Source organism: Uncinocarpus reesii, genomic scaffold, assembly GCF_000003515.1.
Source record: "Uncinocarpus reesii 1704 scaffold_2 genomic scaffold, whole genome shotgun sequence".
In the NCBI taxonomy this organism is placed as follows: domain Eukaryota; kingdom Fungi; phylum Ascomycota; class Eurotiomycetes; order Onygenales; family Onygenaceae; genus Uncinocarpus; species Uncinocarpus reesii.
In genome coordinates, this window is record NW_003052499.1 from 2,835,867 (window position 1) to 2,850,530 (window position 14,664).

The window sequence follows — 14,664 nt, forward strand, 5'->3', positions numbered from 1 at the left end:
GAACCCGAGAGTCACAGAATGAGGAAGCCGATGGTCAGAAATGTATTTATTCCTTGCCCTCAAAAAAAAATATTCAGAGGTAATCTGTACAAAAGCACCAAGAAAGAATGAGGCCATCAGGCAAACAAGAAACGCACCGATCCCAAAATCCAATTCCCAAGAAGTAAAGAGGCTTCTTTTAAAAGTAATAAAGGGAACAAAAAAGAATCCTCATGCGTCATCAAAACTTCATACGCAAGAAGATAGGGAGATTCACGAGTCCAAGGTAAACAGTCAAAGGTCAAGTAGCCGCCCAACCAGATTGCAAAGATGGGAAAATGTATTCACTAAATTGCTTAATAAATGAGAAATCGCCTTCAAATTCGAAAAGCCGAACAGAGCAAATGGCGCGGCCGTCGGAGAATAAATCTCGTAATCATGGGATATCTCTCGTAAGGAAGCATGGATTCTGGCAGAAAAGTCCCGAGGAAAGAAACAACGCTGAATTCGAGATGGTTTGCTGCTTTGAAAGAATAAAAGTGAAGAGAAGCACAGCATTATACAGTAGGTTGTTGAATCGGGATTAAGTAATTTTTTTCGTCCTGATCATGGATCCAAGCCCGTTTAGGGCCTTGCCTGCCTGGCTCATATTTCCGCCCTGGAACCATTTCATGCTTTTCGACGACGAGTGTTTGTGTTTTCGAGGGGAGGACCCTTCAAATTCCTCGTGGGAATCTTCTTTCCAGCTGCCTAAGCTCTTCTCCTCGTCGACAGCAAGTGTGCGTGTCCGGTTCAGGCTGAGTCCAAATTCGGAGTTGTGTCGACCGTCTCGAAATCTAGAATCAGCCCTAGAACTCATAGACAAAGGACTTCCAGAAGGTCGGCGCTGAGTGGGAAAATCGTCACGATTCGGCATCCGGTTATACCGCTGGGTGAGGCTCCTGAGGCTGCTGGTATCATGAGTTGATTGATTGGGTTTACTTGAATTGCTCGTCACACTCTTTATCGAGCGGGCTGACGAGCCAACCGGCGTCTGCTCGATATCTGGGAAGAGGTGGTACGATGGAGCGGTGCGGGAGCTGCTATTGCTCTGTGGCCGTTGAAAACGGTCCGGAGGCGGTGTCAAGCGTTGTACAGATGGTTTCTTTGGTTCTGGAACAGTAGCCTTAACTTGAGCGCTCGAGGATGGAAACTGGGAGGGTGATGACTCGGTATGGGTCTGTCCGGGGGACGCCAATCGGTTTCGGAAGCCACCAGACCGGGGAAGAGACAGTGTTGATTTTTCGTCCTTGTTTTGAGCAGACGGACTGCGGCTGGTCTGGCTTTGGACAGAATAGCGAGAGGATGTGGTGCTGATACGACGAGAGAACCGGGAGCTTGCTTCCAACGGCCGGTTTTCCGGTGGCTGCTCAGATTCTGAGCCCGAGCGCCTCCAGGTTTCTTCGGGAGAGTTCCAGTTTGGGAGGGAGAATGAAGGGGTTTCGAGGACCGATAGATTTGAGGAATTGGAGAATTGCATAAAGTAGGAGCCTCGTCTCTTCTCTTGCTTACTACTGCTGCTCATCAACCGAGTAAGCCGGTTCTTCACACTCCCAGAGGTGCGAGGAGGGTTCGCAGCGACGGGCTTTGATGGTGCCAGATTGAGAGGAGATGGTCGTTTCTTCTGTGGTTCCGGTTCAGGTTCAGGTTCAGGAATCGGAGGTGTGGTAGAGGGCGTAGAGGCTGGACCAACGGAGATTAGGCTGGGTTTGCTTTCTGGGACCCGATATACAATCGAGGTGGCAATCAGAAAGTGAGCTTCCTGCCCCAATTCGTCGTCTGAGGACAGGATCTCGGAGCATATCGAATGGCGGAGCGGGCGTGTTTCTGCTTCCAGTATCATGGACGAGAAGAACTTTGCGTTCTGGAAAGGCGGAGAGTCTCGATAGGGGCCGTAGGATTTCCGCAGCTGCTTTTCATTCTTCCCCTGTTGGGGCGATTTGGGCGCCATGAGCGTCAAACAGCTCTCTCGTCTCCCCTTGACAGCGGGCGATCTGGGAGATTCCGGTCCAGGAGAGGGACTGGGTAATCGGAAGGTAAAGTCCTTGTTGGAAGTCTGCGCAGGCGATCCACGGGCGTCGTGATTACTATTATGATTATTATGATGCTCAACATCCAGGGCGCCCATATCGCTGTCCACAGGCGAGTAGAGGTGATCATCCGCACCCGGCAAGTCGGATTCCGATTCCTCTTCCTCTTCCGATTCGTACCGGACGGGCATCTCCTGCTGGGCAACGGTATGCAGTTTGAGAGAAGTCATGATGTCGTCCATGGCATCCCGTTCACCAAACGCAGCCATCGTTCCGACAGCCATGGCCGCTTCTCACTGGAAGCGCCTCCTTTTCTGCGACTGGAGATTGAAATCCCCTTTCTGGCGAATCCTTTAGAGAGCGACGACAAGCGATAGACGCATGACCACCATGCTAGTTAGTTTAGCACAGTCCTTAATTTCCGCGATGTCTTAGTATGAGAACCATCAGATTGCAAAGTCAACGGGAGCACGATGGGCAGGTCGTCGGGGCGTAGGAATAGAGGGAGATTTGAATGGAATCGAAGCTCATTGACAGCGCACATGTGAAGGAGAAGAGCATTGGGTTAAAGGCGAGTCTGCGGCCGCAAAGAGATTCAAGGAGGCAAGGAAAATCTCACATCGATCCATAACTCACAGTGTAGGAGGATGACAAGGGGGGTGATTCAAGCAATGTTAGGGATCCCAGACACTGGCCGGGCTAGACAAGACACCAGCGACGAGAGCACCGTTGCTTTCCGCCCTTTATGCTGAAGGGAGAGAGGGAAATGAGGATGAGAATCCTCAAGTGAATGCTCGGGTGCTCGAGATGAACCCAGCCCCAAGCGCACTCTGCATGTCACCCAAGGGCAGAACTGAGACTCCCAGCAGCCCTCACAAGTGACGTCCGCTCGGGCCCCTCGGTGCAGGACGATGCAGGGCCTTGTCCGCGATTCGTCTGTGGCAACAAACCTTCGATCGGCTGGTCTCAGAGCCAAAGGGGACCCGACGCTGCCATTGGGCCACGAAAGCCTCGCGGGCCTCGATTCGAGTTTAGGCCCAAGGAACGAGCAGACGCCATGTGTGCCAGTGTTGCAGGGGGCACAGCGCAGTGCTGAGCCGGCGATGCCAGGCTGCGTGCTGCGTGAGCGGCGTCGAGAAGAAGACGAAAATGGCGTCTGTGGAGCCAACGGGCAGCGCATCTGCATTTTCTTCTTTCTTCTCCAGAGAGTGATTGGCATCCTAACCCGAACGAGCTGGAGCATCCCTGGAAATGCTTGACTTGAAGGATCCTTGGGCGAAGATCAAACTTCCGCTGCTGGAGCTGGGGTTACACCTTTCGACTGGACACGGCTAGTTATATCACGGGCGACTATGGTGAACCCATTGCGCTGGACAACCATCCCGATGTATCACCGCTGGCCACTTTGCTGAGGTTTGTTCCTGAGATGCCAACGTGTCTCCAGTCCAACACCCAACGAGCAGCTCTTCGCCCTTGGTTGGGTGCCTTGCACATCCCGAGACCTTGCATTTGCATTCTTCGAGACGATCGCCAGCATCCTGGCTCGACCCAACAGGACTGGCTTTTCTGTCGAGCCGGACGTATAAAGCCTCCTCAGGCCGCTTCTAATAATACGACCCTCTGGAGAGCACTTGGACCTGACTGCCAGTCTTGCTCGGATAGCCACCTTGGAGACTGGGCCCCGTGAGCATCTACGCTATACTTCCCTTTTCCGGCAGAACCTCCTCCGTACAGGATAAAGAAGGGCCAACATTCCATTGTCCACGGGACCTCTCGTCCAACGATAAGCGAGATGAGAACCTAATGCTCTCCCTGACCCAAGCTGTCAAAAGGATGAACCTGGGAGAGCACTCAGCCAGTCGTGTGTCCCGGACTGGCTCTCGGAAGCAAATACCGAGCCCGTGTGCCTGGTGCCCCTCGGTTATATCTGAATGTTCTTATTGAATTCTTCCCCCTGCACGGGTGATGTAACACCTGCTGCGGGGGAAAGTCCTTTGGATGGCAGTATTCGCAACTGTTTGAGCTTTGACCGGATGAAACAGATTCTGTCTGCGGGACGACCCAGCATGCCCATACCCGTCCCTACAATTGTCCTAAAGATTGTCCCACGGACTTCTCTCTAGATCTTCTCCTCGTCACTCCCGGTGTGTCAGATTTTCCCGATTCCATTGACGCGTTCACTACCTACCTTTCAACTATCTTTGCGAGGGCAGCACAAATTTCTTTTTAGTCGAGACCGTTTGCCACTGTGCTTCGAACCTCAAAAAGGTCCCGCGTTTCCCAGACGGATAATCGCATTCTCAAACATGCGTCCCCAGTAATAATAGTAGCAGGCCTCGCGTCGATCGGTTGCTTTTAACAGTGCAGCTCCAATAAAGGGACAATGAAAAAATCAAGAAAAAAAGCAACTCAAAGATGTGACTTTTGTCAAACCCAAATTCATCCACACGGATTCTCTCCTTGAATGGAGTCTGCGGAACAGGCGGCAGCAGAGCGTCATGTAACTCTGCAGATGGTGTGGAGGCGGGGGGACAGTGAACGGTGGGAAACCCCCTATCTACAAACAAGTTCTCTGCAGTTCCATTGCAAGAGCTTGAAAGAAAACATATGCACATACATGCGGGAGTACAGCATTCTGCATCCAATCCAACAAGAGGTCTTTCACCGACCTTTCACTGGCTTTGCCCGGAGTGCTCACATCTGCATGCTCAAAGGCAATCGGGACAAGGGAATAAGAAGTACCAAGCTGTGCAGAAAGGAGAGAGCTTAGAAGCAATTGGATTAAAGTAAAAGTAGTCCCGTCATCTCTCAATTATTGTATTATCCTAAGTCTTTCTATTCAGATAACCATGGCAAATGTTACATTGGGTTGGCAAAGGGAAAGAATAAACAACCAAGAAAAGGGGCCAAATCATAACAAAGAAGCTGTTTACACAAGTTGGTTAGAAGATCGAAACGGAGAAAAGAGATACAATGTCAATATCAGACACTCTAGAAAAGAATTCCAGACCACAAAATGACCATTGGAAAGGGAAGGAAAAAATGCAAAGACCAAAAACATGCATATTACAAAACAAGTATGTGATCGAACCCGTCATTGTGCCACTGAATGACAGAAATAAAATGTATAAAAAGTGCCAACTTCCCTTGGTCCATGTTCTCAAGACAGGGATCGGGAACTCAAAACAAGTTCCCGTCCATCCATTTCATGACCATTCCTCTTTTTCCACTTTTAAAAAATTCAAAACATCAAGGAGTCGAATCTGCCGTAACAAATGTCCGATGTCTGCTCGCATGAAGCCGTGCAGATATTTGTGCAGAGGGATTGCGAGTGCGCAAGGTCATGTCAATATCCTTTCGAGTCAATTCCCATCGTCTTCGTGTTATGACGTCAACTAAAGAAGTTCAAAACATCGAGCTTCTACGCTTTTCGCGAGCGGGTAACTGGACCACTGGCGCGCGCAGACGAGGTGGCATTTCCGTTCGTCTGAATGCTTCCATTAGCATTACCGTTCATATTTCCGTTCGTAACTCCGTTTTCTTTGTGTTGCATGCCAGGCACTTCGAGGTTCTTCATCGCGATCGCGGCTTGCTTGCCAGTGTTGCGTCTTGGGCGTCCACCCTTCCCAGTCTTCTTGTACGTTGCAAGATAGAAGGAGATGAATAGGACAAGGTACGAGCTCAAGATGATGAGGCCGGAGAAGGCAGCGAATTCTTCTCCTGCGCATTTGCCAGCGTTGGGGAAATGCGGGAAATAGGTGGATGCAAAGTACGTGTATGAGGCGAAGTAGACGAAGCCTAGATTTAACAGTCAGGTCAACACATTGAAGCAGGGAATGGGCGATGGAATGCCAGAGCGTACCAAGATCAATCACAAACTGGGCGATCTGGAGGCGAGTGATCCATTGCTTCCACCAAACACGCACACCACGAGCGCTCTGGAAATAGTACCAGTACATCACGACGTGTACCAGGAGATTGAGGGTGATTGGCACCCAGGAAACAGCAGTCAATCCAATCAGCTGAGTGTAACAAAGCAAAGCGGTCGCGCCATGGTGATAGGTGTGGAGGAAGGTAAGCGGCTTCTTCTTCAAGACGAGGAAGACGGTGTCAAGGAGTTCGATGTACTTGGTGATATAATTCAACTATGGCACATTAGCCGCGTATTCCAATATAATTGCAGTCGAGCTGGAGGGTGCATCATACATAGTAAAGGACGACCAACGGCTTGGTCCAGCCTCCTCGGTGGTCACAAATCGCGTAGAAGACCCCATGTCTCCAGAGGGTAGGCAATAGCTGCTCGATGAAGAGAGCTAACAAGCAGCCACTCGCAAGGGTCAGATACAGGTTGTGAATCATAAACAGCCCATTCAACTTCATGGCCGGGCGATTCCGCATCAGCTCCCGTCCACCAAAGATGATGATGTAGTACGATACTAGGCCGATGGCCGTCTCTTTGAGCGTCGACATGGGCGTCTGACCCTGAGAGAAGTGGAAATCAGTAGGGTGGTATCCGGCAACGGCCGTGTAGGCCTTGTCGAAGATGGGCCATAGCTCGACACCAAAGGGACGATCGAGGGTCGGCTGGGGAAGGGACTTGAGGAGTTCGAGCGACATGATGGGCCGGAAGAAACGGGGAGCGAGTTGAGTCGGGCGTGCTATGAGATGAATAAGAGAACACTTCTCATTTGATCTCTCTCAGAGGCTGCCTATGTGTTTGATGAGGCGTTGCGTGCTGCTGCGCACACCCCCGAAAAAAGGAGTGAATGGGATGAGAGGAGACTGAATGAAAAGACGGGTCCAAAGCTGGGACGGCTCCAAGAGGGCAAGCAGAGAGAGAAGTGCAAATATTACAAAATCATTAGATAGAAGCAGAGAAGAGAAGAAATTTCGAGAGATTCGAAGGTGTGAAGCTGAGATTCTGTTTTCTCCCGCAAAGAGAAAAAATATTAGGAAACCGAAGATGCACTCGTTACGCCATTGTTACCGTCTTGGGAGTGAAAAATTAATTTGTTTCTCCCGCCGAGATCCGCGGATCGCCCCGTTTGATTGGCTGCGAGAGCTGGAATGGACCCGCAAAAAGGGGAGAGGCTTGGCGCTATTACGGGCCAATACACAAATACACGCGCGCATGTGAATACTTCTACACCGAGTATATATATACAGCGGACTTGAGGCAGCAATCATGGAGAGACAGAGTGAGTGTTGGCGTGCAGAGGCTGCTGGGCTTGCGGGATCGTTGATCTCATCCATGGTGACGTCGCGAGGAGCTTAGACCGTGCCCTGCGCTGCCATTCGTTGTCGGAGGCATAGCTACCATTATCCGACGAGATTCCATACTTTTCAGTCCCAAGGTTGGCATGAGCCCGGCCTTCCCGAGCAAGAATCGCTGTGTTCCAGTAATAAGTTCCGTCGGCCCGTTTGATGATTATCTAAAGCCTGAAGGCGTTATGTGCTAGGCAAACAGACGTGGCTATCATCATCGCAGGCCGAATGTACTGCCACATGAGGAGGATGGAAACGACGCGTAGCTTGAATATATGTAGCATCGAAGCATCTTGCTATCCTCCAGACGTGGACTTCTCGCAGAATGTACCCCGTTTAGAGTTGACTAGAATATTTAGAGCTAAATATCTAGGATCGAAACCACTCAAGGCGAAAGGGTCACACGACGACGGGCATAACGCGGCTTGGACACTGGAGCTCATGAACATAGCACCTATAAGGGCTAGCAACCTCGCACTGGTCTGGAATTGAACAGTTTCGTGTGGTCCTTTGAATCGAAGTGTGAGATGCTATGTGTTCCACAGCCATCAGCACTGCGGGATGCTATTTAGACAATGAAATCAGAGAACAGGGAGATGCAAACACGATATCCTTTTGTAAATAGGTCTCAACAATGGATTTGTGACAACTGCTGGTGGATTTGCCAGCGAGAAGCATGCTGGTTGTTCTTTTATTTTGTTAGTCCTGCTGTGGTTGAGGGTTTCAACCACGGAGGGATGGCTCCGAAATCTCCCACTCACACCACCAAAAATCCTGAACGTCACTTCGTCGACTTCCTCGCCGCCATCAACATCAACAATCCCCCCCGTCCGGGAGTATTAATGGTATCAATTTGAATCTTCCTAACCGCCCGCCCTTCTTCTCGCCCCAAATGTCTCCCACAACCCTCCTCCGTGTCGCTTCGCGCCGAACGCCCGCTACGTTCTTCAAGGCTTCGTACTCTGCGCGATCACGACTCCCAGCGGCCGCTTCGGCTTCTGCTCCTGCAATTGTCGCTCTCGGCGGTGCCAGTGGCTTCAGCACTACGGCGAAGAGATACAGCGCCGGCCACGAGGAGGAGACCTTTGAGGAATTCTCTACCAGGTAGGCCAGTCACTTGTTGCCAAGTCTATCAACAAACGAGATGCCATTGAGTACCATCTACTCCGTGTACGGCAATCGCTTGTGGAAAGGATTCTTTTGGGTCGAATAGATTGTGAAAGTCGGTTGGATGGAGTTGGATTTGAAGACAACGTGGCTGATGGTGTTGTCTCACAGATATGAGAAGGAATTCGATAGCGTTCAGGATGTCTTTGAACTCCAGGTTAGCCTCAATATTTGCACATCCCTCTTGTTTAATCCGATCGCTGGGCTTTATGTGCAGTGGTTTGCTAACGATTGGGCCGTTTTGTTGATACAGCGAAACCTGAACAACGCCTTCGCTTACGATCTTGTCCCATCGGTTGGTGTCATGACCGCCGCCCTCAAGGCTGCGAGAAGAGTCAACGACTTCCCAACTGCCGTCAGAATCTTTGAAGGTTCGCTGCATACCTAAACGTTTTCAAAGCATCACTTATGGCAAGATTGAGTCTAATATATCAATTGGGAAACAGGTATCAAGGCCAAGGTCGAGAACCAAGGTCAATATGAGGCTTATCTCGAAGAACTCAAGCCCCTCCGAGAGGAACTCGGCGTCGTCCTCCGCGAGGAAATGTATCCCGCAGAGAGCAAATAAACTAATGCAGCGGGCAACCTTGTCTTACCCAGAAACTGTAGCAGTACCATTGGAAGGTGTTTTTCGTTTCCTTTTTTGGCAAGACGGAGGCTGTCGGATATTTGCAGTGGTGAGATATCATACATGGTAAAATTAGAGATATCGAAGGGGGAAAGGGCTTTGGTGAAATTTAACGGCCCTTTACCCTTCCTTCGTGCTGCTTTTGCTTTATTGTATCTCTTTATAGCACAATGTAAATCAGAACGAAGTGATCCATTTTGTGAATGCCATCCCATATCGATATGGTTTGGGTCTGGGGTGTATATTCTCATGGAATGCCAATCATTTCATATCAATTTCCACATCGACTTTTGATACCTGTCTTCATATATAACCAAGAGTGGATAGAAATTTACCATGCACAGTATCGCGAATTTTTATGATAGATGATAAGAACCAAGTCCAATGACTTTATTTATACAATATCCGGTTAGCCAGGCTGTATGCTTTGAACTGCTAATTGTATTAATCACGGTTCATGTAGGTACCCATCGCAAATCCAGAATGGAAAATGAATCAAGTCAAACGCTGTCAAAGAACCCGTAAAACCGATATAACCTTTCCGCCAAAGAAAAATCTCGTTGTCCAGAGCCATATCCATTCTAAACGCCATAATGTAGTATATACCCGTCGCTCAAACTCGGTTTGCGCAGAATAAATTCCCAATGAAGCTGCGGTATTAGTTTTCAAATTTCCATGCTGAAAATCAATTCGAAAAGGAAAAGGAGGAAGGGTCTAGGCGGTAGTGTGACCTATGCCGCAGGGGCACCTTATGTTACAAATGTATGAGATACTCCGATATGGTGCTTCTAGCTCCTTGATCGCCTGAGGGTTTATTGTCTGAGGTCCGGTGGCGCTCTTTTATCAGCCGGTCCCAACATATTTGAACCAATTGGCTCGGCAGTCCTCAAGCTGTAAGAATGGCTCTCCGGCGTAGAATTTACCTGGAGTACAGCCTTTGCACTTAGGCGAGTTCGGACAATTAAAATAAGGGATATGGTTATAGCCGATATCTCGGAACCTAATGGCCGTCAAGTTAGTATAACTTGGCCTTTAGTAAATGCTTTTGCATGCCTCACCAGTGGATCTTGTTCTTATCCTCAAACAATCCCAAACCGACTGAGTGTACGGGTGCGTCACCCCATCGCTCGTAGAAAAATCCACCAGCACGATCAAGGTGATTGAAAAAGTCCTCATACGCCTTGCCTCGGAAGAAGGACAGATCTCCGATCTCAAAATTAGACCAGAAATGGCAGGTGGAATATCCATTTGCCTTCTGGTTATGTTGGGGTCTCTGCTTGTTGTCCACTAGCCAGTTCATTGCATTATTCGGGTGCAGGTATTCAGGATGACCTGCTAGAAACTTGACCGTTTCAGGCCATAATGTTTCTATACTTTCTGGAGCATCGTATAGATTGATTGTGAAGCCGTAGGTCTTGTTGTGATCTTGCATATATCGGAAGACATCATAATCGACATCGCAGAAATAGTGGACATTAGGCTCAACCCGCCAGTAGTACTGCATGTTGGCTAGGGCCGGGTGCTTGTAAAAGATGCCGCTATTCCACCGACACATTTGGTTGTACGAAAGCTTGCCACTGTATTGCACACCCTTATCTTTCAGGAGCGCCACGGATTCTTTATATAGATCCATATTTATCCAATTGGGAACATCCCAATGTTCCTTTGGAACCAGCTCTACCACGAATATCAGCGATCAGTCCAGCAGAATCTTGTATTTACGGAGTCGGTGCATACCGTAGTTGCATTTCGCCTTTGTTTCCGCCTGCGTCCGCTTTTTGAATTCATCTGAAAATGGCTGGTCGTTGAAAAAGGTCCAGGGGTAGTTGAATTTGCTATTCCACGTTCTCTCCAGCTCTTTCATAGTCATGATCAGCTGGTCAAGCTCCTCGTTGCGAACGAGCGAAAGGAGGGTCGCATTAAGCCGAGCGGAGTTGGGATTATTGGGTGCGTACGCGTCGCCTTCGGCTCGCCATAACTGACCATCTGGTTCCCCGGTAGCTGCAGCATTGTCAATATAATGAAGATGAGGATAAAAACAAAATGCGAGCGAAACCTACGATCAGATAGCGGATCATGCTTCAGCCCATTGTCAAACGGATCCACAAACTTGATGAGAGAATTGGGCAATCTAGAAAGGTGGAAGATAAGGAAGAGACCAAGGAGAACCCCCGCCGCTAAAAGTAATCGAAGAGGCCTTGCGACAGCCATGATGACATTCGAATCCAACCCTTCTCTGCGAAAGGGCGTGGAGCGGGAGATATTTCTCTCTTTTGATTTCAGCGCCAGACGCTTTTTCGAGCTTCAGGGCGATCGGATTATATAATCCGGGCTCCGGGCCCTGCTCAGGGGTAGCAAAGATGACATAAGCATCTAGAACTCGACGAAGTCAGACTGACGTCCGGCATCAAGAAGAAGTATGCCAACTGCAGGACAGCATTCGAAGGCTCTCAATTCCTTGCTTAACAAATAATAAGCATGGCCACAGCAATTCAAATCAGTGCTTTAACGGATGAGCTCATCTCAATAGTTGCTAATATTTCAGATAGCGTAAGCTGGCAACGCGTTCGATATACAAGAGTATCGTGCTAATGGCTTGTAGAGTTCACCTCGGTTCAAAGACCTAAAGTCATTGACTCGAAGGCTTTTGAAGCAGAGTCCGGCTTGCAGAACGGACAAGTTCGAGGTTGCGAGGAGACTGGATGGTTTGCAGGAGAAATTCCAAATTCTAGGAAACGACCCCTTAGCCGATGCTCTCCACCAGCGGCTGGTTGAACTGGATGCGAGAAATCGTTATTGGTCACCAGAAGTTCTCTTCTTATTGCTAGAGCTGTCTGATGAGCCTGCTACCAAGTCGAAACCGGGTGCAATCGAGCAACTCAAGCCACCCGATCCACCGCCCGTTCTCACCTGGTCTGATTTGGGCACTTCCGACCTTGATCAAGAGAACATCTGGGACTTTATCGACTATACAAATGGTTCGTCTGATGACAACCTGTCTACAGCTTCAAGCGACGTGTCTATTCCCCGAATCATCCCGCAGAGCTCCAGGGTCCCCTTAGATGAATTCATCCCTCCAGGAGATATATTTCTAAACGTAGAGGACAAAGCGTTAGTCTCATCTATACAAAAATCTTTAGCCTGGAGAAACGCGTCAAACGGCACGAGTTTTGAGGAGAATTCAGCCTTGACGGAACTACAAGTTACCCGGGAAGTCATCTTTATGCTTCAAGGCCTACCAAACTCCTTATTCCGAGATGTACAAGACGCTATTGAGGTGGATCCCAGGTTCTCTATGAATCATGCCTCCAAAAAGGCACTTGGGTCAATACTGGGGGCTTTTGGTCACATTGGCGTCTGCGTTCGAAGACTCAGGGCGTTCAGTGCGGGGCCTTTATTAATACCCTTCATGCAGATGTTCCAAAGAGAACTGGAAAAATTGGTTTCCGAGTTTAATGAATTCTTATCAAACAAGCAGATTCAATGCTCAGCGAGGACGGGGTCTCCGCTTATTAGCCTGCTCGAACTGTTCGACGTCGTCCACAAAGAAACCAAGCTTCTTGTCGACTTAGCTGACCTTGTAGCGAAATATGAAACAAGTACAGAGCAAAGAGAATTTCTTTGTCTTGATTTGCTCTACGATTTAACTTGTGCGAAACAAGCGGCTGCCGAGGATGGAGATTTCAAAACTATCGCCAAAATCTTCCTCAGATGCTTTGAGATCTATGCAAAACCGATCCAGCTATGGATGAGGACAGGAATGCTAGACGAGTCCCTCGGCTCTTTTTTTGTTAAAAGATCTGCCGGATCTACCGACCTGAAGCATCTCTGGCAAGACTGGTATGTCTTGGAGAAGGCCCTGAGTGAATTCTATGGCCCGAAATTACTGCGCCCAGCAGCAGAAAAAATATTTACTGCCGGGAAAAGCATGGTTTTTCTTCGAAATCTTGGTGTCCTGCCGGAAACTCTAGACTTAACCGAAGAGCCTATAATCGCTGATGTCGATATCTTTTCAGAAAAGGATATATCACAGTTGGTACCATTTTCTGGCTTATTGCAAACCTCGCTTGGGCGACTGATGAATGCAAATCACGCGATTGCTTCATCTATTTTGAGAACGGAACTTGATGAAAAATGTGGCCTTTGGCTTTCATTGCAGGCTCTCGATTATATATACTTGGCCAAAGATACCACGCTTTTGATGGCGGTTGACCAGAGGATATTTGATTTAATTGACAAGGGAAGACAGTCGTGGAATGATCGCTTTTTATTAACTGAAAATTTCCAGCAAGCCTTCGGGAACCTGTCGTGCATCAATGCCGATCGTATTATCGCACGAGCTGCAAAGATTTCCCCTCGAGATTTCGAAAGGCTTTGCCGCTCTGTCAAGATACTAAAAGCTCTGTCCGTGGATTACGTCCTACCATGGCCTATCGCGAATATAATATCAAAGCAAGCCATGTTAACCTACCAGCGGGTCTCAACATTTCTCATGCAAATCCGTCGAGCGAAATATGTGCTTGAGAAACAATGTTCCAATAAGCCAAAGCATCTCCGGCTTGAGGGTTACACTAAAGAGGACATTCTTGCATTCTCCATCAGACACCACCTTCTCTGGTTCCTCAATATCGTCTATTACCATTTCACGGAGCTTGTTGCATTTCCATCCGGGAACGAATTGCGAAAGGAGATGACTCACGCTAAAGATGTGGATCAAATGATCTCTGTCTTTCAATCATTCACTTCTTCACTGGAAGAACAGTGCCTGCTTTCGCAGCCCTTAGCACCTATCTACCAAGCCATCATCTCACTTTTTGATTTGTGTCTCCGATTCTCCGACGTCCAAGTTGCGCGCTACGCAGAGTATCAGCATGATCAGGCAAATCAATCAACCACCTATCTCCACCTGTCTCGTCCATATCGTCGCCGTCACCGTTTGGCATCGAAAGATGAAGATACGAGCTCAGACGAGGATGAGGATGACAGCGAAGAGCACATCATAAACGACACGATGTTCGGCGACGGAAATAGCACCTGTATATCCTTTGCGGAACTATCATACAGGGAACGATTGCTTGATGTGAAAGAAAAGTTTGACCAGCTTTGTGGTTTCATTAAAGCCGGTTTGAGAGGCGTCGGGCGGGTCAATGGTCGAAATAGTTGGGAGATGTTGGCTGATAGGCTTGAATGGAAGAGCGACACTCTTGTGTAAGTTAGATTATTAGGACACTTGTTGGAAAACGGATTGGGGTTCCTCCTCACACCCCTTTGCCGATTCGGCTACGATAATAGAGACTCTGAGGATTTGAAAATTTTCTATATTTCTCATTAAGCATCAAAGCCGCCTCTTAACTTTTTGGGCAATCCTCAAAATTGCTTTGCACACCCTTACCGATGTAACCAAAACCCATCTTTCTCCAACATGATGGCGAATAAATTATAACAAATTGAAAACGGCAGTGCAGATATAGAGCGAGATGATATAGCAAACACAAGCCAAAATAAAGAAGAGACGTGCATTTTTTTAAAACAACGGGTTTTAAACCGACCCCATCT

At 48.5% G+C, this 14,664-nt stretch overlaps 5 protein-coding genes across 5 annotated transcripts; 2 read left to right on the forward strand and 3 right to left on the reverse strand.

Annotated features, from left to right (window-relative positions):
• Window positions 1-562: 562 nt before the first annotated feature.
• Window positions 563-2,332, reverse strand: UREG_03943 (uncharacterized protein; the record flags this gene model as incomplete). Its single annotated transcript, XM_002544380.1, has 1 exon — window positions 563-2,332. The coding sequence occupies one exon, from the start codon at window positions 2,330-2,332 to the stop codon at window positions 563-565; it is 1,770 nt and encodes a 589-aa protein (XP_002544426.1).
• Window positions 2,333-5,469: 3,137 nt separating this feature from the next.
• On the reverse strand, window positions 5,470-6,665 carry UREG_03944 (elongation of fatty acids protein 2; the record flags this gene model as incomplete). The annotated part of the gene is made up of 3 exons (XM_002544381.1): window positions 5,470-5,846; window positions 5,911-6,193; window positions 6,255-6,665. The coding sequence occupies 3 exons, from the start codon at window positions 6,663-6,665 to the stop codon at window positions 5,470-5,472; spliced, it is 1,071 nt and encodes a 356-aa protein (XP_002544427.1).
• A 1,540-nt stretch (window positions 6,666-8,205) lies between these two features.
• On the forward strand, window positions 8,206-9,048 carry UREG_03945 (cytochrome c oxidase polypeptide VI; the record flags this gene model as incomplete). Its single annotated transcript, XM_002544382.1, has 4 exons — window positions 8,206-8,417; window positions 8,592-8,637; window positions 8,734-8,851; window positions 8,927-9,048. The coding sequence occupies 4 exons, from the start codon at window positions 8,206-8,208 to the stop codon at window positions 9,046-9,048; spliced, it is 498 nt and encodes a 165-aa protein (XP_002544428.1).
• A 903-nt stretch (window positions 9,049-9,951) lies between these two features.
• UREG_03946 (uncharacterized protein) lies at window positions 9,952-11,319 on the reverse strand (the record flags this gene model as incomplete). The annotated part of the gene is made up of 4 exons (XM_002544383.1): window positions 9,952-10,108; window positions 10,167-10,785; window positions 10,846-11,109; window positions 11,169-11,319. 4 exons carry the CDS (start codon window positions 11,317-11,319, stop codon window positions 9,952-9,954), a joined length of 1,191 nt encoding a protein of 396 aa, XP_002544429.1.
• Window positions 11,320-11,586: 267 nt separating this feature from the next.
• Window positions 11,587-14,320, forward strand: UREG_03947 (uncharacterized protein; the record flags this gene model as incomplete). The annotated part of the gene is made up of 2 exons (XM_002544384.1): window positions 11,587-11,658; window positions 11,711-14,320. The coding sequence occupies 2 exons, from the start codon at window positions 11,587-11,589 to the stop codon at window positions 14,318-14,320; spliced, it is 2,682 nt and encodes an 893-aa protein (XP_002544430.1).
• Between the last annotated feature and the right edge of the window lie 344 nt (window positions 14,321-14,664).